We start from the raw sequence: 19598 nt of genomic DNA, 5'->3' as shown, positions 1-19598 counted from the left end.
GATTTTTTAAACTCATTTGAGGATCTAATAAATGATGAGGTTATTATTTTTCTATTTGAAAGGGGTGTACATTAATATTGCTTTATTAGCAACAATATTTTGGGCAATTTTAAAAAGTTCTCATGAACAAAAGTCCTTGTGATTTAGTACTACATCTTAATGTACAGTATTTGATATGAAAATCCCCAAATCACTTCATCACAAGAAAACATATTGCATAACAAACGTGCATATACTTCCACATAAAGGGAAATTGCACTGTATTTATACCCATGTACACATTAGAGATAAGGATAATTTCCCTCAAAAGCGGTAAATGTAATCAAAACACTTTAATTAGTGAACAGGCCAACTCATACAAAAATAAAACAGTCACTTTTCTCAAACTGTAATATGCCTATACCAATATTTGATGCTTGAAAAGTTGAGCTTTGATAGTGGACATTTGTGGACAAAAAAAAATTTACTTTCCAAAGTGTTTATTCTCTCACTAAATTTCCGATTGGTTAACGCTAGATCGCCACTACAAATCAATCACAGTCACATGCAGGAAGCTCTCAAATCAACACTGGACTTTCAAAAGTCTTTTAAAAACACCATTCTCCCATAATAACTTTTATAATTGTACACTAAACAGAATAAATGTGAACATAAATAATTTTTTTTTTGCAAAAGTTGTGTGAAAGTATACATTTACAAGAAAATCGATAAGATTAAAAAAAAAGTACAAAACATTGAATTTTAAAATAATATTGCGAGTATTTAACTTATATAATGGTCTATTGCTGGCAAACTAGAAATGGAGTTTGCATTGAGATACTGATCGGGGGGGAAAATTAGTGAACGATAAAAGAATAAACTTCAGTACAGTGGGAAAATTATCTTTTAATCAAAGAGGACTAAAACCTTTGTATGATTGGGCCATTTAATATAACCAACCTAACTTGGCAAACAGTACACTGTAAATACAAAACCGTAAAGACGGTAGGTATACTGTAAAAGTAAACAGCAAACAATACCCTTGATCATACTAAATGTTTTAGTGTGTGTGATAATATGATTGGCAACTGTGCTTATTACAGAGCCTCTTCATTAAGGGCAAGTTCCTTTGAATCTCTCACCTACAACAATCAGATCAAATGTGCATCCATAAAATGAGAAAAAAAGATATGCACTACAGCAAACAACCGATGAACCACCGACACCCGAAACCAGGAGTCTTTATCACAAAGTTGCTGTAATTAAAAAACTTTAAATGTAGAAGAGCTATACATTTCTACATGACATTTTAGGATTTTATTGTAGTTGTACAACATTCCCTGATGGCCTGTGTTGGCCGTTGAGAGATACAGAGAAGAACAAAAAGGTCAGAAGATCAGAAAGATGAAATTGTCCATTTGAAAGAAAGGAAACATTAAAAACTCTCAACTGGGGAACAAGTAGATCTTGCTCAATGTTGTCCCTTTTTGCTGTGAAAAAAAAGTTCCACATGTTGGCCATACACACATACACACGGGCAAACTCACACGCATACAACCATTTCACACAGCAGCAGCTTCTGACGTTTATTCTGCAGAAGAAGAAAACACAAATGCACATAAGAAACCGGTTTATAAAATCAGACTTAAGAAACTAATTATAGACGAACATTTAACACCTCACCTATGTTAACTTCTTAGCCTTGTTGTACAGTGAATCCACAACTTTGCTCATGTTCTGTATGGTTTCTAGAGCTGCCTCATAAGTCTTGTCCACAGGCGGCTCCTCAAATATGATGAGCACTCCTTCACCTTGGTCAAGGATGCCTGCAATAGTAGAACAGACAAATAAATTGTGATGTGTTGAAAACCCTTTACATAATTTGGTGTTCCCGGTCAAAAAAGACCACTTTCAAAAAGTTGCTTGTAAATCACTCATTATGCTATTGGATTCATTCAATTAGCAAAGGTTTTGTATTTATTTTTGGAGATTTTTTCATTTTTACTTGGAATGGTTGCGACTTTTTGTAATGCTCTGCAATAAAATCATTTTTGTTAAATGCAAAAAGATAAATGACCAAGAAAGTTAATGACAAAAAAAGATAGACTAACCATGAAACTTTTTGTCCAGGATCATTTGTGACAGTTTCCTCTCAACATCATCCTGTGGGCCAGCAACGAATAACAGAAACAGATAGAGCATTTTATTTTAGCAATCTTGTATAAATGCTTACATATCGATTGTTTCATGTTATAGTTTGTCATATTTTTGGTTTATGGTGACATTAAAGGCATCGTGATTTCCTAAGCTAATATTAGTTTAAAGCTATACACAATACTCTGTATGAGAGTGAAAAGAAAATAACAGTTCGTACCTTTGAGAGTTTGATGAGACCAGCTATATGTGTAATCTTGAAAAGAGAGAAAAGATATATATATTGGTCCTTTTTAAATAAAATATTGAATTTCTTAAAGTATTATATTTACAATAAATAACAAAATGATGCACTTAAGGCTAAAAATTATCTATGAAAGACACACACACTACCTGTACTCTGGAAAAAGGCTCAATGACCCGAATGAGGTTCTGTTCCAGCAAATTGTCGTAAAGCTTGGTCAAATGCGTGCTGATGATGGGGTCGTCCCTCAGCTCTTTAGTGTACTCTGTCAGGGCCTTCATGTGTGAAAGAGCAAACAGAAAGCTGAGCATGACAGAGACGTCCGTTGAAAAATGATATACAGACATCAGTCAAAATCTCACCTTTTCAAAATCTGCTAATGATCTGTTCTTGCTGGCTTGTGCTATACATCTCAGTGCATCGGTCTGATGGAGAAAACAAAAATTATAGGCCACAACTATAAATGAGCACTTGCCTAGAAAGAAAAAAGATTTGTCAGATGTGTAACAGGTTGTAAAAAGCCTGGTGCACAGAAGAACAATGTAATGCTTCTGTAGAGCATTTGTTTATAAGCAGTCATTTCATCTATAAAAAGACACTGGCATTTTAATGAGCTTACCTGTCGCCCCGCATATCGTAGAGCCAGTTTTCCACTGATCAAGGCCTGTACCTCCTCTGGCCTGGAAGAAAAGAATAGAAAATGTCTCATATAATCAATCGCTCTGAGTGAACAACTTAATTTCCTACATACCCACAATGCAATCTGATTTTGAGCGTGCATCCTATGTACACTTGCTGAATCTCTATTTCCCAAAAATCCAACGAGGAGAGGACTGAGAGTGCGATTAATTGATCTTTTTTTTAATTAATAATTACTTGATTAACATTAAAATATAGAGACAATATTATACAGATGATTTTAAAATTAAATGAAATGATATGAAGTAAACTTTTGATTTATATATTATTATTATTAAAATACAGTATTTAGGAGTTTACTCAATTTAATGCGTTTTACAAACAGCCACGTGTTTTACTAATTTGTGGCATTGTGGTCAACTCACAACACAAATAAAGAAATGATAATTTAGAGGATGATTTAAAAATATTTGTTAATCACCTGTAGGTTGAGTATTAATTCTAATGTAATTCTAATGGTGACCTGAGGGCACTATGTGACCATCATAATCTCTGAGTGTAAAATGCTGCTCGGGAGAGTTTCAAGAACTAAAAATAATAAATATAGTTTAAAAAATACACAAATTAAGCATGACAAACCAAATTGATATATATTGTATTAATATATAAAATCGATGAAACCACAATGCTGGCACAGAGGGATGTATAATTCCATTATAAAGTCATTATGATTGTTACTGTTATTAATATTTTCTAAAGTAAGTTACATTTAAGGTGAGAGTAGTTCTCTTACGAGAGGTTCTCTCGTATTGCGTAAGTTTAGCTTACGCTACGGGAAAGATTAATCTTCTCGAGATACTGAAGCCAAAAAAGTATCCTTAATTTTGTATACCTTGTCAACGCAGTGCAGCAGCTAGCAGACCTAGAGCAGGCCATCTCGCGTGCTCATTGGCTGCCCTGCGGGCAACTGCTGCAGCCTACCAGTGAGCCCGGCGTGACGTCACGCCCAATGAAGGGCGCCCGCGCCTTTATAGCGTCACAGCCCGCCAGATAGGCGTGGCTTAGCGTATAAAATAGGGGCTGTAGGCTGAATTCTCTGATTTTTCGACTCTTCAGCGAGCTCTTCGCATCGCTGGATTTGAGAGAAGCCACCGCCGCCGTCGAACAGCGAACAGCCAGCCTAGGACAGCGCTGAGGAAGCCGGCCGTCTTCGCCACCTTCAGCCATCCGTGCGAGCTACGCTATCCGGCGACGTATCCTTTTTTGCTTATTATTCTAAAAGAGCAGCGAGCGTCTTTTTAAAGATGCCTCGCACTTCCTGTGGCTCGTGTAAAGCCCCGCTCAGCGCCGGAGACCGCCACCTGATCTGCGCTCTCTGCCTGGGCCTGGAACACGCAGAGCTCGCCCTCGCGTCCGGGGGCTGCGAGCTCTGTGAGGAGCTTCCGCTGTAGACCCTGCGGGCTCGACTCGAAGCTTTCAACACCACAGCAGTCACTCCGCCCCCTGTGGGACCGTGTAGAAAGAAGCGCCGTTCCCTGAGACAGCCGGAACCGGTGGCCACAGCGACGCGCTCGCCGGAGAACCTCCCTCGAGCCTCGCTCTCGCCTTCCCCACCTCTCCTCACCGACGCGCAGCTGCCGCTTGCGAGCCTCACTGCCGTCGCTTCGGAGGATGAGTCCGAGGGACACGTCACAAGAGACTGCTGCTCTATCCTGGCATCAGACAGCGAGGAATGGTCGCTTGACTCCGCCTCCTCGTCAATCCAGGAATCCACCCGTACCCGCGCTGGAGCTGACGCGGAACTTATGCGCCTGCTGATGCAAGCTGTTGACCGTCTCGGGCTCGAGTGGTCGCTGCCGAAGGAACCCGCGCCGAACAGGCTCGACGGCTGCTTCCTTCAAAGTCGCCGCCGCGCAGTTTCAGAAACTAGGCCCGCTCCATTCCTGCCGGAACTTCATGCGGAGCTGACGAAGTCATGGAATACACCGTTTTCTGGTAGACTTCAGTCACAGGCCTCCGCGTCGCTCTCCCGAGTGGACGGCGCCGCCGAGAAAGGGTACACAGCGATTCCCCCTGTGGAAGAGGCGGTCGCAGCGCACCTTTGCCCGTCCTCCGCGAGATGGCGGTCACGGTCAGCCCTCCCGTCTAAAGCCTGCAGAGCCACTTCCGCCTTGGTCGGCCGCGCTTATGCCGCCTCCGGCCAGGCCGCGTCTGCTCTACACTCGATGGCTGTGCTTCAGATCCTGCAAGCCGACCTCCTCCGTGAATGGGATGAGAAGGGCCGGGACCCAGCTGCGGTTACGGATTTGAGAAGCGCAAAGGATCTCTCTCTCCGCGCCACCAAAGCCGCTGCCCAAGCCATCGGACGAGCCATGGCCGCGTTGACCGTGACGGAGAGGCACCTCTGGTTAACGCTTGAGGATATGAGGGAAACTGAGCGAGCCACCTTTCTGAACGCGCCGCTTTCCCCCACTGGTCTTTTCGGCCCAGCGGTGAATGGGATTGTTGACCGCTTCTCTGTGGTACAAAAGACCACGCAGGCCATGAACCTCTTCCTGCCGCGACGCTCGAGTTCTGCCACAGGCCGCTCTCGCGAGAGACAAAGCCAGCCTCCTGTGCGAACCAGCACCCAGCGTCCAGCACAGCCTCAGCCTTCGCAGCGACGTCAGGGCGGCCGCCCTAGATCGCGCTCAGACAGCCGTCACAGACCGCCGCCCCCCAGAGGGCCTCGGCAAAGAATCACGCTGAAGTCCGAGCACGCGAAGCCCTCCTAACAGCGAGAGAGAAAACAGCTCTGTCAGAGCGTGTCCCGCTGCGGCCGGACCGCCGTCAAAGTTCATTTCCCTGTCAGTCCCCTTCAAACAGGCTACTGCAGTGGTTCAACTAGCAGCCAATGAGCCGGTTTATTCACCCTCTCGCCTGCACACAAACGCCGTTTTCACGGCGACCCAGAGAAATCTCAAAAAGAGTATAATGTCTGGTCCGGCTCACGCCGTCAGTGTTTTAAGTGTAGTGAATGTGCCCACGCCCCAGTGTTCACCCCTACACATAAGCACCCCAAATCCCGTGTCATTCACAGAGCACACTCTCATAAAGCGCAGAAAAGCCGCTCGAGTGTTGAATGTAAGAAATGTGTCCACAGGTCTGTGCCCACTATCTGCCCGCTCTGTTACACGATCAAAGAAGCAGGTTATGAACGTAAGTCTCGTGCCCGCCAGAAAGCGCTCACGCTTGCTAACACAAACCTCCCCCCGGGCCCCGCCTGCGCGTTTAAGTGTTATCACAAAACACAGGGAGTTAATAAAGCGCTCCCCATCTATTATGATCGAGGCGTCAGATACAGTTGTAAGTCTCGTGCCCGCGTGCGCGCGCTCACGCTTACAGAGAGCTCTTCCGCACAGAGCGCTGCTCACGCGTCAAAGTGTGGTAAAAGTATGTTCCCCATCCCTTATGATCGGGACATCTCACATAAGTCAGCCGGTTTCGGCTGTCAGCGAGCGGCCATTGCCCAGAACCGAGAGCGCGCGCGCCACGCTCTCGGCTCCGGTTCAGTTTCACAAGCCCGCAAATGGCGGCGGTCTGAACCCGGAGGCCATTCGCCCCCTAGCGGCTCACATAGCTGCGTGGGAAACTATCCCAGGGATTTCAGAATGGGTGTTGAGCACAATAAAGCAGGGCTATACACTTCAATTCATTCGCCGTCCCCCGCGCTTTCAAGCCCGGACCGCGACGATAGTGAATGCGGAAGTAGCACACCTACTTCACGCAGAAATAGCAAAGCTGCTGTGCAAAGGGGCTATAGAAAAGGTACCGCCTTCTCTGAGTGAGTCAGGCTTTTACAGCCGATATTTTCTCGTACCCAAGAAGGACTGAGCCTTCAGACCTATCCTAGATCTGAGATATTTGAACAAAGTGCTTGCAAAAAGACCGTTCAAAATGCTTACGACCAGGAAAATCCTCGCGCACGTTCGCCCGAGGGACTGGTTTATTTCTCTAGATCTGAAGGATGCCTATTTTCAGATTCAGATAGTACCCCGTCACAGGAAATTTTTGAGATTCGCCTTCGACGGTCAGGCATATCAATACACCGTCCTGCCGTTCGGCCTGTCCCTGGCACCCCGTACATTTACAAAGTGCATGGACGCGGCGCTCGCCCCCCTGAGAAAAGTATGCTGCGCATAATGAACTATCTGGACGATTGGCTGATATTGGCACAGTCAGAGACAGAACTACTATCTCACAGAACAGTGCTTCTCAGTCATCTGGAAAGCTTGGGTCTCACGGTCAACTGGACCAAGAGCTCATTACTGCCCAGCCAGTCAATTTCCTTTTTAGGAATAGAACTGGACTCGGTGACCATGACGGCTCGTTTATCGACACAGCGCGCGCGCCGTGTTCGCCACCTAGCCGCATCTTTCCAGAAGGGCAGCTTTCTCCCTTTGAAAACATTTCAAAGGATGTTGGGCTGTATGGCATCAGCTGCAGCGGTGCTCCAGCTGGGCCTACTGCGCATGCGCCCGCTCCAACGCTGGTTGAACGCTCGCGCGCCTCGCCGAGCCTGGGTGTCTGGCGGCCAGAAAATCAGAGTGACTCAGACCTGCATAACAGCTCTGCAGCCCTGGTTAGTGGCCGACTGGTACCAGCAGGGAGTAATGATGGGAACCATCTCTTATCGGAAGGTCATCTCGACAGACGCGTCCAACTCGGGTTGGGGCGCGCTGTTCGAGGGCAGACCAGCCTTTGGCCAGTGGTCAGACCAGGAGAAGGGTTTTCACATAAACTGTCTGGAAATGATAGCGGTCGAGAACGCGCTGAAGTGCTTCCTCCCGTTCATACAGGATCAGCATGTTCTTGTCCGCTCGGACAACACATCTGTGGTATCCTATGTAAACCGTCAGGGCGGGGTCAGATCCAGAAATCTCTGCAATCTGACGGAACGCCTCCTTATTTGGTCACAGATGAACCTGCGCTCGCTGAGGGCGGCGCATGTGCCTGGCCATTTGAACGAAGGCCCAGACAAACTGTCCAGGGACAATGTTCCCCCAGGGGAATGGTCCATGCACCCCCAAACGGTCCAGAAACTGTGGCGCCTATTCGACAGAGCGGAAGTCGACCTGTTTGCGTCAAAAGACAACGCTCAATGCCCGACGTTCTTCTCGAAGGACGAGGACGCGCTGGCCCAGGTTTGGCCCAGCCTCCCGCTATATGCTTTCCCTCCGGTCTCTCTGTTGCCACAGGTGATCAAGAGGATCAGGGAAACGCGCCACTCGGTGCTCCTCATAGCCCCACGTTGGGAGAATCAGACTTGGTTCCCGGAACTGGCACGGCTGTCACATACAGCTCCGTGGCCGATTCCGGTGAGGGCAGATCTCCTCTCTCAGGCTCGCGCCACGATCTGGCATCCCCATCCAGAGCGCTGGTCTCTGCATGCATGGTTGATCAACGGGTACTCGTTGCCCTGCCAGAAGGAGTGATGAACACGATCACGCAGTCTAGAGATATCTATCACTAAAAAACGTTTTTCTGACTGCACTGTCGTCAGTAAAACGTGTAGGGGATCTAAAAGCGCTGTCTGTCAGCGCGTCGTGTCTTGAGTTCGGACCAAATGAGTCCAAAGTCATCCTCAGACCTAGACATGGTTATGTCCCTAAAGTGATGGGCACTCCATTCAGAGCGCAAGTTATTTCGCTGTCAGCTCTCCCAGCATCTGACAGCGAAAGCGATGTGAATCTCCTCTGCCCTGTCAGAGCGCTGAGATTGTACATTACGCGCTCCGCCTCCTTCAGGCGTTCGGAACAGCTTTTCGTTTCGTTTGGTGGGCGCGCCAAGGGGCTCGCCTCCTCGAAACAGAGCCTGTCCAGATGGATAGTGGACGCTATAGCGGCAGCTTACGCGTCAAAAGGTCTGCAATGCCCTCTGGGCATCAGGGCTCATTCCACGAGAGGCGTGGCCTCGTCGTGGGCATGGTCCATTGGAATTTCTATCCATGACATATGTGTAGCGGCGGGCTGGAGCTCCCCGTCTACCTTTGTCAGGTTTTATAACCTAGAAGTTCCTGCCTTGCAGGCTAAACTGTTGTCAGTCTGAAAAAGAGGTGTATTCTGCCCAGATCTCCTGCTCAGATCACTTTCATGACTCAGCTCTCCTGGTTGAGCTGCACTAAGAAGGGTATGTGCCATATGACTATACAGACCGGCGCGCTGCTCTGTATTCCCTATGTGTGCTTATGTACAAGTGATGGCCCGCGTGGCTGTCCACCTTATTTTTTCCACTTATGGGGTTCCCCTCAAGCTCGGGGTCTCATGTGGATGCTTGGCGCGCACGGCGTTGACAAAGTGTTCCCGTAGCGTAAGCTAAACTTACGCAATACGAGAGAACCTCTCGTAAGAGAACGATACTCGGTTACAAACGTAACCTCGGTTCTCTCTAGAGAGGGAACGAGTATTGCGTAACCGGCCGTGCTCGCGCCACGAGCGACTTCGCTTCAGTCGTCGAAAAACCAGAGAATTCAGCCTACAGCCCCTATTTTATACGCTAAGCCACGCCTATCTGGCGGGCTGTGACGCTATAAAGGCGCGGGCGCCCTTCATTGGGCGTGACGTCACGCCGGGCTCACTGGTAGGCTGCAGCAGTTGCCCACAGGGCAGCCAATGAGCACGCGAGATGGCCTGCTCTAGGTCTGCTAGCTGCTGCACTGCGTTGACAAGGTATACAAAATTAAGGATAATTTTTTGGCTTCAGTATCTCGAGAAGATGAATCTTTCCCGTAGCGTAAGCTGAACTTACGCAATACTCGTTCCCTCTCTAGAGAGAACCGAGGTTACGTTAGTAACCGAGTATCGTTTTATCACTATGTTTCTGTGACAGCTCCAGCTCTCCGACGCACAGTGTATACATCAGTATCCGAAATCACTCACTTTATTTCATTCACTCCTTGCTGATATAGCAGTGGTCTTAACTATTTTTTTTCATGAGAGCCACACTGATAGGAGAAAGTCAGTAGGAGAGCCAATTTTAGTATCAAAGTGTCAAAAGTTAAATCCAGTCATAAATACCATGTCTGCTTATCAATCTGTCGTCCCTGAGCATACAATATGCAATGCAATAAATACAAAAGGGCAGAAAAAAACCTATGATTTACCAGTCAAATTTGTAACTGAGACAAGATGATTTCCCTTAATGACAAAAAAGGATTTCCATATTATACATTCATCCAAGAATATATTTAATGACCTCAAGTTATTTTTTCTACATTAGCCAATCATGTATCTAACCATTCCGATTGATGATTCTGAATGTATTGTAGTTTCCATGAATGCTAAACACGGGTTGATGTGCGTGTTTATATGCCACAAGATTTAAATCGGAATACATTTTTTGACATGCCGCACACTGCACAAATAACTGCAGTTTACCACTGTTTGCGCTTAACCATTCTCCTACATTGGTTCTTTATTTGTTTTAAACAGCAGACTTAATATTTATCCATCTCTGGTCATAATTTGGAGACTATGAACATATGAACCTTTGTGCCGTGCTGTTTGTATTTTTCACGCAGTAAAAATGTCCCTCCCAGCGCCCAAAACCAGTTGTCTGTAGGGCTGGGCGGTATATCGAGTTTGTACAATATATCGATATTTTTTTCCCCACGATATGCAATGAGGCAATACCGTTTATATCGATACAGTAGTTTGATACGAGCACATCTGAAAAATAGTGGAGTACGCAGTGTGAGCTCCTGCAGTGAAAGTACATAGTACAATTTGTCTTAAACATGACACAAGCTTATTAAGCGCTTCAAAATAACTGGTAAGATAGTTAACAAGTTCAAAGCAGCTTGCCCTGTCAGATGCTCTGACAGATACTGTTGCTGACTGACAGATAAATACTTGCGCTGTTTAATGCGTTTGAGATGTGGTGCTTTCCTCAGTGCTTAACCCTCTACTGCACGGTGTTGCCATATGGCAACATACCCTTTCTTTGGACATTTCTTGAAATTTGAAAATAAATATGAGCTCTGATTAATCTTAAAATCATCTTAGAACCTGGTGGTAACCAATGATATGCTTTGATGACATCACGACATTACACACACCCTTGCAACGTCATTCTTTTCACACACTTTTGATGACTCCAGCTGCTGAAAAAGTGCTTGTGTATATGTGAAGATTTTCCTCATTTTTTTCATATTTCTTCGGAATAAAAAAATACATCAAGCATTTGGGGTAAGTTCTAATCTTATTTCAATCATTGTCACATTGTTTTGATACTTATATTACCTTTTTATTTAATAAAATAGGTGTGTTGCCATATGGCAACATTGTGCGGTAATGTAACAATATTTTGCCCATTCTAATGCAGAGTAGCTTTGTATGAATGACAATGTATGGATGCACTGATATAGTTGGATGGTTGTATTCAACTCATATATTTATATATTTATAAAGTAAAGTAAAAGTAAAGTATAAAAGTAAAATATATATCCGTCTTGACCGCTTTGATCACTGGCCAGAGATGGGTGCACCAAAAGGAAGGTGCAAGAATCCTGGCTGCAAGGGCATCGTCAGAGGGGTTTGCTCTAAGTGCAAGGTGCACCTCTGCTTAAAAGGTGGGGTATGTGATTTGCAAAACGGCCGGCAGATTTTGAAAATACACAACTCAAAAGGTCCTACCTTCTTTCCTCCAACGCTGGCCCTGACTCCACCCACTCGAAGAGGGGCATGGGGGAGGGGGGTATGGTACGACCGTTTGATTGACGCACTTACTGTCCAATGATTCTAGGTCGTCTTGGAAATGATTGGCTGTTTTTCGAGTTTTTTCGAGTTTTTCGAGTCCTGCCCGTTCCACAGATGATTAAATTTTTTAATTTTCATGTCAGTGCTTGTAACTCAGTGGCTGTAAGTGGGTTAGGAATAGGATTTCAAGTGATTTTGAAAAAATGGTCAAAAAAGAAAATCACATACCCCACCTTTAACAGAGAGAACAACTGCTTTAAGGCGTTTCACATCGAGTAGTTTCACTTGAACAGTTCTTATGAGTTTGCGTCAGATGTTTTGTAAATGTTGTTGAAATAATCGTTTCACATTGAGTAGTTTCACTTGAACAGTTCTTATGAGTTTGCGTCAGATGTTTTGTAAATGTTGTTGAAATAATACTTTGAAAATTAGTTTCATATTTTGTACACAAAGCTCTTGAAAACATTTTAAATAATAAAAACAATTTCATTTCTAAAAGACAGGTCTGTAATCATCTATGAATTTCATGTCATTTTGGGAGAAAACGCATCAGGCTGTTCCATTGTCGCACAATGTTGCCATATGGCAACGCACCCAAAAGTACCCCCCCCCAAAAAAAAAAAAAAAAAAAAAAAAATGTTAATTTGAGTCTATTTTATATATAAAAAAACACTGTAAAATTTTTTTCCATGATTGCATAATAATGCGTGCAGTAGAGGGTTAACTTATATTTCACAGGTATATTCTCCATCTGTAAATGTTCTAACAAATCAAACAAATATGTCCATTTCACTGTCAGGAGAGGACGAGCTTCTGCAAATTAATCTCCGCTCAAATTCAAGCTTCCGTGAATGAGTAAAATAGAAACAGACGAGCACAATAGAATAGTAGCCCAATAATTCTGACTAAAATACATATTACTAAAATATTTGTTGTTGGAGACAATAAATGTGCCATATGTGGAATTTTAAACCTACAAGTATATTTTTATGAAAGTGAACATTATAATGGGGTAATCAAATGCAGGCTAATATAATTAGTTTGTGCTTTTGTTTTTATTTTCATTTTTAGTTTAGCCTTTAGTCATTTTTAAAAACAAAAGCATTATTTTTGTTTTTAGTTTGTAATGTTATAATGTTAGAATGTAATGTGATTTTAACCACCTTTTTGCACATAATATATGGCATAGCCTACATTACATTCACTATTTGTTTCCATGTCCTTCAATATCAACAGTGTTTGGATATCATTGAGCAGGATGTGAAATAACATTTTTTTTTTAATAAATACATTTTCTTTATCCAAATAGAAAAACGTAGAAGGTACCGAGATATGTATCGTATATCACCATATAACCAAAAAATACTGAGATATGATTTTTTGGCCATATCGCCCAGCCCTAGTTGTCTGTGGATCAGAATCTGAAACAAGGACTGGTGGGACGTTGCCCTGCTCCACTTCATAGACGCTGAGTGAAAGGAGAATTTTAGAATGACGCGACACTCATTTATATGACACTTTATTCAAAAGGAAGAACAGCTCATTCCACGCGTCATAAGTCGTCCTTTCAGTTTCGGTTTTCGATCCGATCAAGAGTTTACATGTTCTTTCGATCGGATTAGAAAAGGAATAAACCACCCCTTTCAATTCGATCGAAATTATTTGTAATAGAGCTGACACTTTGAGATGTTAATGGGTTAAATTATAGCCCTACTTGTTTCTAATGTTTTTATGAAATATCTATAGTGACTGCATGATCATATCACCGTATTATTTACCGCAATGCGAGCAACAAATAAAAGCTTGACGAGCCGCAGGATCCACGCAATGAGTAACACTGTGATAGAGTGCACTCAAATGCGATACACTATATAGGGATTAGTAAATGAGTAAACGAGGGACACAGACACAGCTAATAACTAAAAATAACTCGAGAGAGAAGCATTGATATTGATTATTAAATAAGTTTGATTAATTAATTATTAAACATTATTTTAGTTTTAAGCTATCAGGTAATTGAAAACTTTAATTTAAAAAAAAAAATCATTATGGAGCATCACCAGTTTTTACTGTATTATTGATAAAAAAATAAATGCAGCCTTGTGGAGAATAAGACACTTCTTTCAAAAATTACCAACAAATATTAATGATTTGTTTTAATACATGCTACACTTTCTGTATTTTAGCTGCACGGGTCATTAAGCGTAGGCGATGCATTATGGAGATGGATTGTACTGAAGAAATGAAAGCCTCAGTATAACTTAGAAAGTCGGCATTACATAACAGAGCTTGGCGTAACTAACACAATAACTGTTCTATTATCCTGTAGCCTCCCACACACAAACAGGGATAAAATGCAAGCGGTTATCTCACTTACAAGCTGAGCATGATCTTGCAGAGAAGCATGTATTTCAGTGCAGTGACTGCCTTGGGGCTGTCAATGGAATCGTAGCCCTCAAAAGCCTCGAAGAAGTAAGAATAGGCAGTTTTACAATCTTTTTCCTCAGCTGCATGGATGATACCTGGAGTGGAAGTGCGAAAAAGACACATATCAATAAGCACACTTCCAATCTCAAACGCACTTGTAGATCGCTAAACAGAGAAGTGAGACTTGCCTGACTGCATATCAAGAGCTGCCTGGAGCTTTGGGGGACAGTATATGGCATTGGCGGTGGTCCTGGCTGAGGTGAGGGCAGCCCTGGCTTTGGGCAGGTTGCTGAGAGCGTGGTAAGTTTTACTCTCTAGCAGCTGGACTTCCACCAGCAGAGCTTTGTCATCCATCTTCTTCAGCTCCTGCAGCAACTGGGTGCCTGAGGGGAAAGAACAGATCTTTTAATGTTCAAAAATAAAATCAAGTAAATCAAAAGCAGAGAACAACAACAGAGTACAACAAAAACTTAGATATACAGTAGGTCCAAAAGACAGAAAGCTCTATTGAGAATGCTTATATTGCCATTTTCTAATTTAATACAATCATACAAGATTTTGAGCAAAAAGTGATTAAATAAACATGATTTTGATCATTTCTTATTATTTGGCTCTGACTTCTGGATCTCATTGCACATACATATATTTTTAGATTATTTTTACCTAGATGAAGGGCTTCCTGGTATCTCTTGGTGTCAAAATAGAGTGAAATGAGTCGAGCCTGAAAAAAATGGCAAGGAATTATACAATTGTCTAGTGCTAGTTAAATTCAATTTATTAATTTAATTGAGAATATATACACATTTTTAAAAAATCTAAATTATTAATAAACTTAAAGTAAAAGAAATAAGGCCAAAAAGAACAATGTTTTTGAGGTGTGTTAGAAGACAATGCAAAGCTCCAAAAACACTGTAATATATGGAATGGCTTGTTTTTATAAAATGTGTGAAATGTTTTTTTCTGGCAGAGTAATATACAATTCACTTGATGTCACAGTTCTGCGCGCATATATATATATATATATATATATATATATATATATATATATGCACTTTTATGGCATCCAGTCAGATCTTAGAGTTTGAACTACCCATTTTATATTAATGATTGGCTTGTGTAGTAGCTCTGATCGTCCTGACAGTTCAAAGCTGATGCTCAGTTTACCTCTAGGGCTTGTCTGAGGAAGGTTCTCTTCTCAGCTTTAGCCCATTCAATGCATTCCAGACACAGCTCAACCTCCTGGCCCGTGGCTGCCTCCATGTCCAGAAATAGATCCAGGAGCGAGCGCACCAACCGTGCTGCCTTTGCCTTGCTTATGGAGATCAGGAAAGGCCTCACAAACTTCAGCAGGCCTCCAAGCTCTAAAAAATACATGCAGAATTATGATGATGTGTCAAAACAAACTAAAATATTTCCATAGCAGGCACAGAATCGCTCCAGTGTGTGGATCGTCACCTGCAGCTTGTCCCGTCTTGGCCAGGAGAGTGCCCAGCTCCAGGATGCTTTGCTCCTTGACACGAACCGCCTCTTCATCATCCTCCTGGACATCCCGTCTCACTGAAAAAAACAGATCAAGTCAAAAGTAAAGCAGTAACTAAGACCAAGCCATCTAAGCCTCCCATCAATAGAAAGTAATTGGCCTAGCTTTTGCACATAAGCCACAGTTAGAATTGAAGTTACTAGGATATATAAATAAAAATTAGAGGCTTTTTTTTAGTTAACACATTTGATGTCAGAATCGGCTGTATATACACACACACACACACACACATACAATAATATATACATACAGGTCCTTCTCAAAAAATTAGCATGTTGTGATAAAGTTCATTATTTTCCATAATGTAATGATAAAAATTAAACTTATATATTTTAGATTCATTGCACACCAACTGAAATATTTCAGGTCTTTTATTGTTTTAATACTGATGATTTTGGCATACAGCTCATGAAAACCCAAAATTCCTATCTCAAAAAATTAGCATATCATAAAAAGGGTCTCTAAACGAGCTATTAACCTAATCATCTGAATCAACTAATTAACTCTAAACACCTGCAAAAGATTCCTGAGGCTTTTAAAAACTCCCAGCCTGTTTCATTACTCAAAACCGCAATCATGGGTAAGACTGCCGACCTGACTGCTGTCCAGAAGGCCATCATTGACACCCTCAAGCAAGAGGGTAAGACACAAAGAAATTTCTGAACAAATAGGCTGTTCCCAGAGTGCTGTATCACGGCACCTCAGTGGGAAGTCTGTGGGAAGGAAAAAGTGTGGCAAAAAACGCTGCACAACGAGAAGAGGTGACCGGACCCTGAGGAAGATTGTGGAGAAGGACCGATTCCAGACCTTGGGGGACCTGCAGAAGCAGTGGACTGAGTCTGGAGTAGAAACATCCAGAGCCACCGTGCACAGGCGTGTGCAGGAAATGGGCTACAGGTGCCGCATTCCCCAGGTCAAGCCACTTTTGAACCAGAAACAGCGGCAGAAGCGCCTGACCTGGGCTACAGAGAAGCAGCACTGGACTGTTGCTCAGTGGTCCAAAGTACTTTTTTCGGATGAAGGCAAATTTTGCATGTCATTCGTAAATCAAGGTGCCAGAGTCTGGAGGAAGACTGGGGAGAAGGAAATGCCAAAATGCCTGAAGTCCAGTGTCAAGTACCCACAGTCAGTGATGGTCTGGGATGCCATGTCAGCTGCTGGTGTTGGTCCACTGTGTTTTATCAAGGGCAGGGTCAATGCAGCTAGCTATCAGGAGATTTTGGAGCACTTCATGCTTCCATCTGCTAAAAAGCTTTATGGAGATGAAGATTTCATTTTTCAGCACGACCTGGCACCTGCTCACAGTGCCAAACCCACTGGTAAATGGTTTACTGACCATGGTATTACTGTGCTCAATTGGCTTGCCAACTCTTCTGACCTGAACCCCATAGAGAATCTGTGGGATATTGTGAAGAGAAAGTTGAGAGACGCAAGACCCAACACTCTGGATGAGCTTAAGGCCGCTATCGAAGCATCCTGTGCCTCCATAACACCTCAGCAGTCCCACAGGCTGATTACCTCCATGCCACGCCGCATTGAAGCAGTCATTTCTGCAAAAGGATTCCCGACCAAGTATTGAGTGCATATCTGAACATAATTATTTTAAGGTTGACTTCTTTTGTATTAAAAAAACACTTATTTTATTGGTCGGATTAAATATGCTAATTTTTTGAGATAGGAATTTTGGGTTTTCATGAGCTGTATGCCAAAATCATCAGTATTAAAACAATAAAAGACCTGAAATATTTCAGTTGGTGTGCAATGAATTAAAATATATGAAAGTTTAATTTTTATCATTACATTATGGAAAATAATGAACTTTATCACAATATGCTAATTTTTGAGGAGGACCTGTATATATATATATATCTATATTCGTCTTCGACATCAAATGTGTTGACTGAAAACTTTTTGTTAATCAATGCACTGTGACCTCATTTCATTGGTTAAGTCACTGTTGCCATGTTGGGCTCCTCAAGGTGCTCAAAATAACAGTAATGTTTCACCACAATTTCTACTTGTATCACATAGGCCTAGTTGCATCACATAGGCCTAGTTGCTGACTCCTTGTAAGACCTCATGTAACAGTTATCGTTTATGGTTGTGTTCTGGTTGTAATTTCTTTTGTTCTATTATTTTCTTTTTTGTACACATCAAGGAGGGAAAAAAGTAAACTTTAAAAAATAAAAGTAAAAAATAACACTAATGTTTTGATATATTGTTATATAAGGCCATATTATTTACACTTTTCAGCAAAATCAACCTACAAATGACTAGTTATAGTTGTCTCTGTAAATTAAGGTGGTTTTGAATAAATACTTTTTTTTTTTTAAATCATCATTAAAAAAAACATCGTAAACATAACCAACTAATTGTGTCTAATGAGCTTAGGTAACTCTTTTAGAAAACCAACTTGTCATTACGTGAGCCATGGAGGGAAAAATTATAAAAAGGTTGAAACGAAAGAAACTTGGGTCTTAGAGTCGACAAAGATAAACAGGCACAAGTTTTTATTAAACAAAAAAGAACTGATTGTACTCTACCAAACTGCTTAAACAAATAATACGTGTTATGACGTAAACAGAAAGTTCATATATTTACGAAAAAAATGAGGATGTCAGCAGCCAAAAAAAAGAACGAACGAAATCTCAGTGAAAGTTACGACAGCAAAAACAAATGTCAAAGATTGTCTTATGGTTGTTATGAAAGTACGTCAAGTTGATCAAGTTAAGATTGTCAAAAAAAATTGAATCTCAAAATAAAATGTCATCGGTTGAGCTTATTATTAATACAAAATTAAGATAAATCCCAGATAAATGTGTTAAAATGCGCCTTGGCCTCGAAGGGTGGCTAATAGTGTTGCTAACTGTCCATACATATCGGGCTGTGTCTCAAAACGTAGCTAGCTGCCTACCTAGACAGTTATTTATGGGAATCGGGGGCGCTTTAGAACGTTCGAGGCATATGTTTGAGCACGCATATGAAAACAATAAAAAAGATGTCTTCGTTCTATGCTCGATTCGTAAGTTCGAATGCCACCATAAGGTCTAAAAATGCTGTCTGTGGAGGCAGCTTACTATGTTTTGAGACGCGCGCATACACACAGTACAGTGAGTCAGCACCGCAGCACCGGCTCATGGTACCTTAGCTTCCTAATACTAAAGTATTAAAGTATACAGAGTGAAAAGTAAAATTTTATAAAATAATTTAAACACAGCCTTACCTATTGAATGTAAAATGTCAATAGAAGCGTTTCTGTCTGTGCTAATGAGAGACTGAGCTCTCTGAAACTCCACCACTGCCGCGGCTGCCATCTTCCCTATTCAAAAATCTCACTGCCCACAAGCACTTGCGACCTCACCCGGAAGTGCGTTGGTACGTGCGTCCGTGCGGTGGTAGGTTGGGTTTTGTAGTCTTTTGACCTTTACGTTTTCTAGTGCAAGGTGGAGTAGGCTACTTAAAGCATTTACATCTTAAACATTGCTGTTTCATATAAGTTGCTGTAAATAAAAGCAACTGCCACATGATTAAATTGACTTCTTTTTAATTATAATAAATGTAAATATTAATCATAATTATTGTAAATATGATTAGGCTATTATTCAATTCATGATTCAATTTAGCAGGCTACCGTAGCCAACTGCTTAGAGAATTTCCTTTTGTTGTTGTTGTTTATGGTCAGTAGGTGGTGACAGACCCTACCATACAGATATCCTTCAATGCCCATCGACTATCTTGCATTGCTTTGTTGAAGGGTGAAATTCAACAAGTCTGTGATTTTTTTTATTATTATTTTTATTATTATTGTTTAACTTTAAAATGAGGTCGAAATTTGTTGTGATTGCCAGGTGCGCGAAGGCGGGGAAGTTGAGAAACAGAC

At 42.2% G+C, this 19598-nt stretch overlaps 1 protein-coding gene across 1 annotated transcript; it reads right to left on the bottom strand.

Moving 5' to 3' along the window:
* Window positions 1-317: 317 nt before the first annotated feature.
* On the bottom strand, window positions 318-19360 carry psmd11b (proteasome 26S subunit, non-ATPase 11b). Its single transcript, XM_077200726.1, has 13 exons — window positions 18942-19360; window positions 15634-15735; window positions 15343-15539; window positions 14842-14899; window positions 14367-14561; window positions 14129-14273; window positions 2997-3057; window positions 2740-2802; window positions 2527-2652; window positions 2354-2389; window positions 2091-2142; window positions 1663-1805; window positions 318-1570 (listed from the first exon to the last, which is right to left on the bottom strand). The coding sequence occupies exons 1-12, from the start codon at window positions 19030-19032 to the stop codon at window positions 1663-1665; spliced, it is 1269 nt and encodes a 422-aa protein (XP_077056841.1). The 5' UTR covers window positions 19033-19360; the 3' UTR covers window positions 318-1570.
* Window positions 19361-19598: the final 238 nt, after the last annotated feature.

The sequence above is a fragment of the Siphateles boraxobius genome, unplaced genomic scaffold (genome assembly GCF_051911475.1).
Source record: "Siphateles boraxobius isolate OS27281-9 unplaced genomic scaffold, OSU_SipBor_1 46, whole genome shotgun sequence".
Classification (NCBI taxonomy): Eukaryota; Metazoa; Chordata; class Actinopteri; order Cypriniformes; family Leuciscidae; genus Siphateles; species Siphateles boraxobius.
Note: the sequence above shows the minus strand (reverse complement) of the source record. Positions and strands in the feature narration are given on the sequence as shown.

What these genes read in the sequence shown, in the direction of transcription:
- psmd11b (XM_077200726.1), bottom strand. Translation starts at nt 19,032, where the DNA reads ATGGCAGCCGCGGCAGTGGTGGAGTTTCAGAGAGCTCAGTCTCTCATT. An exon ending in CAAGACGGGACAAGCTGCAG is followed by an intron (nt 15,540 to 15,633) that starts GTGACGATCCAC and finishes TGTATTTTTTAG; the next exon opens with AGCTTGGAGGCCTGCTGAAG. An exon ending in TCCTCAGACAAGCCCTAGAG is followed by an intron (nt 14,900 to 15,342) that starts GTAAACTGAGCA and finishes CATTTTTTTCAG; the next exon opens with GCTCGACTCATTTCACTCTA.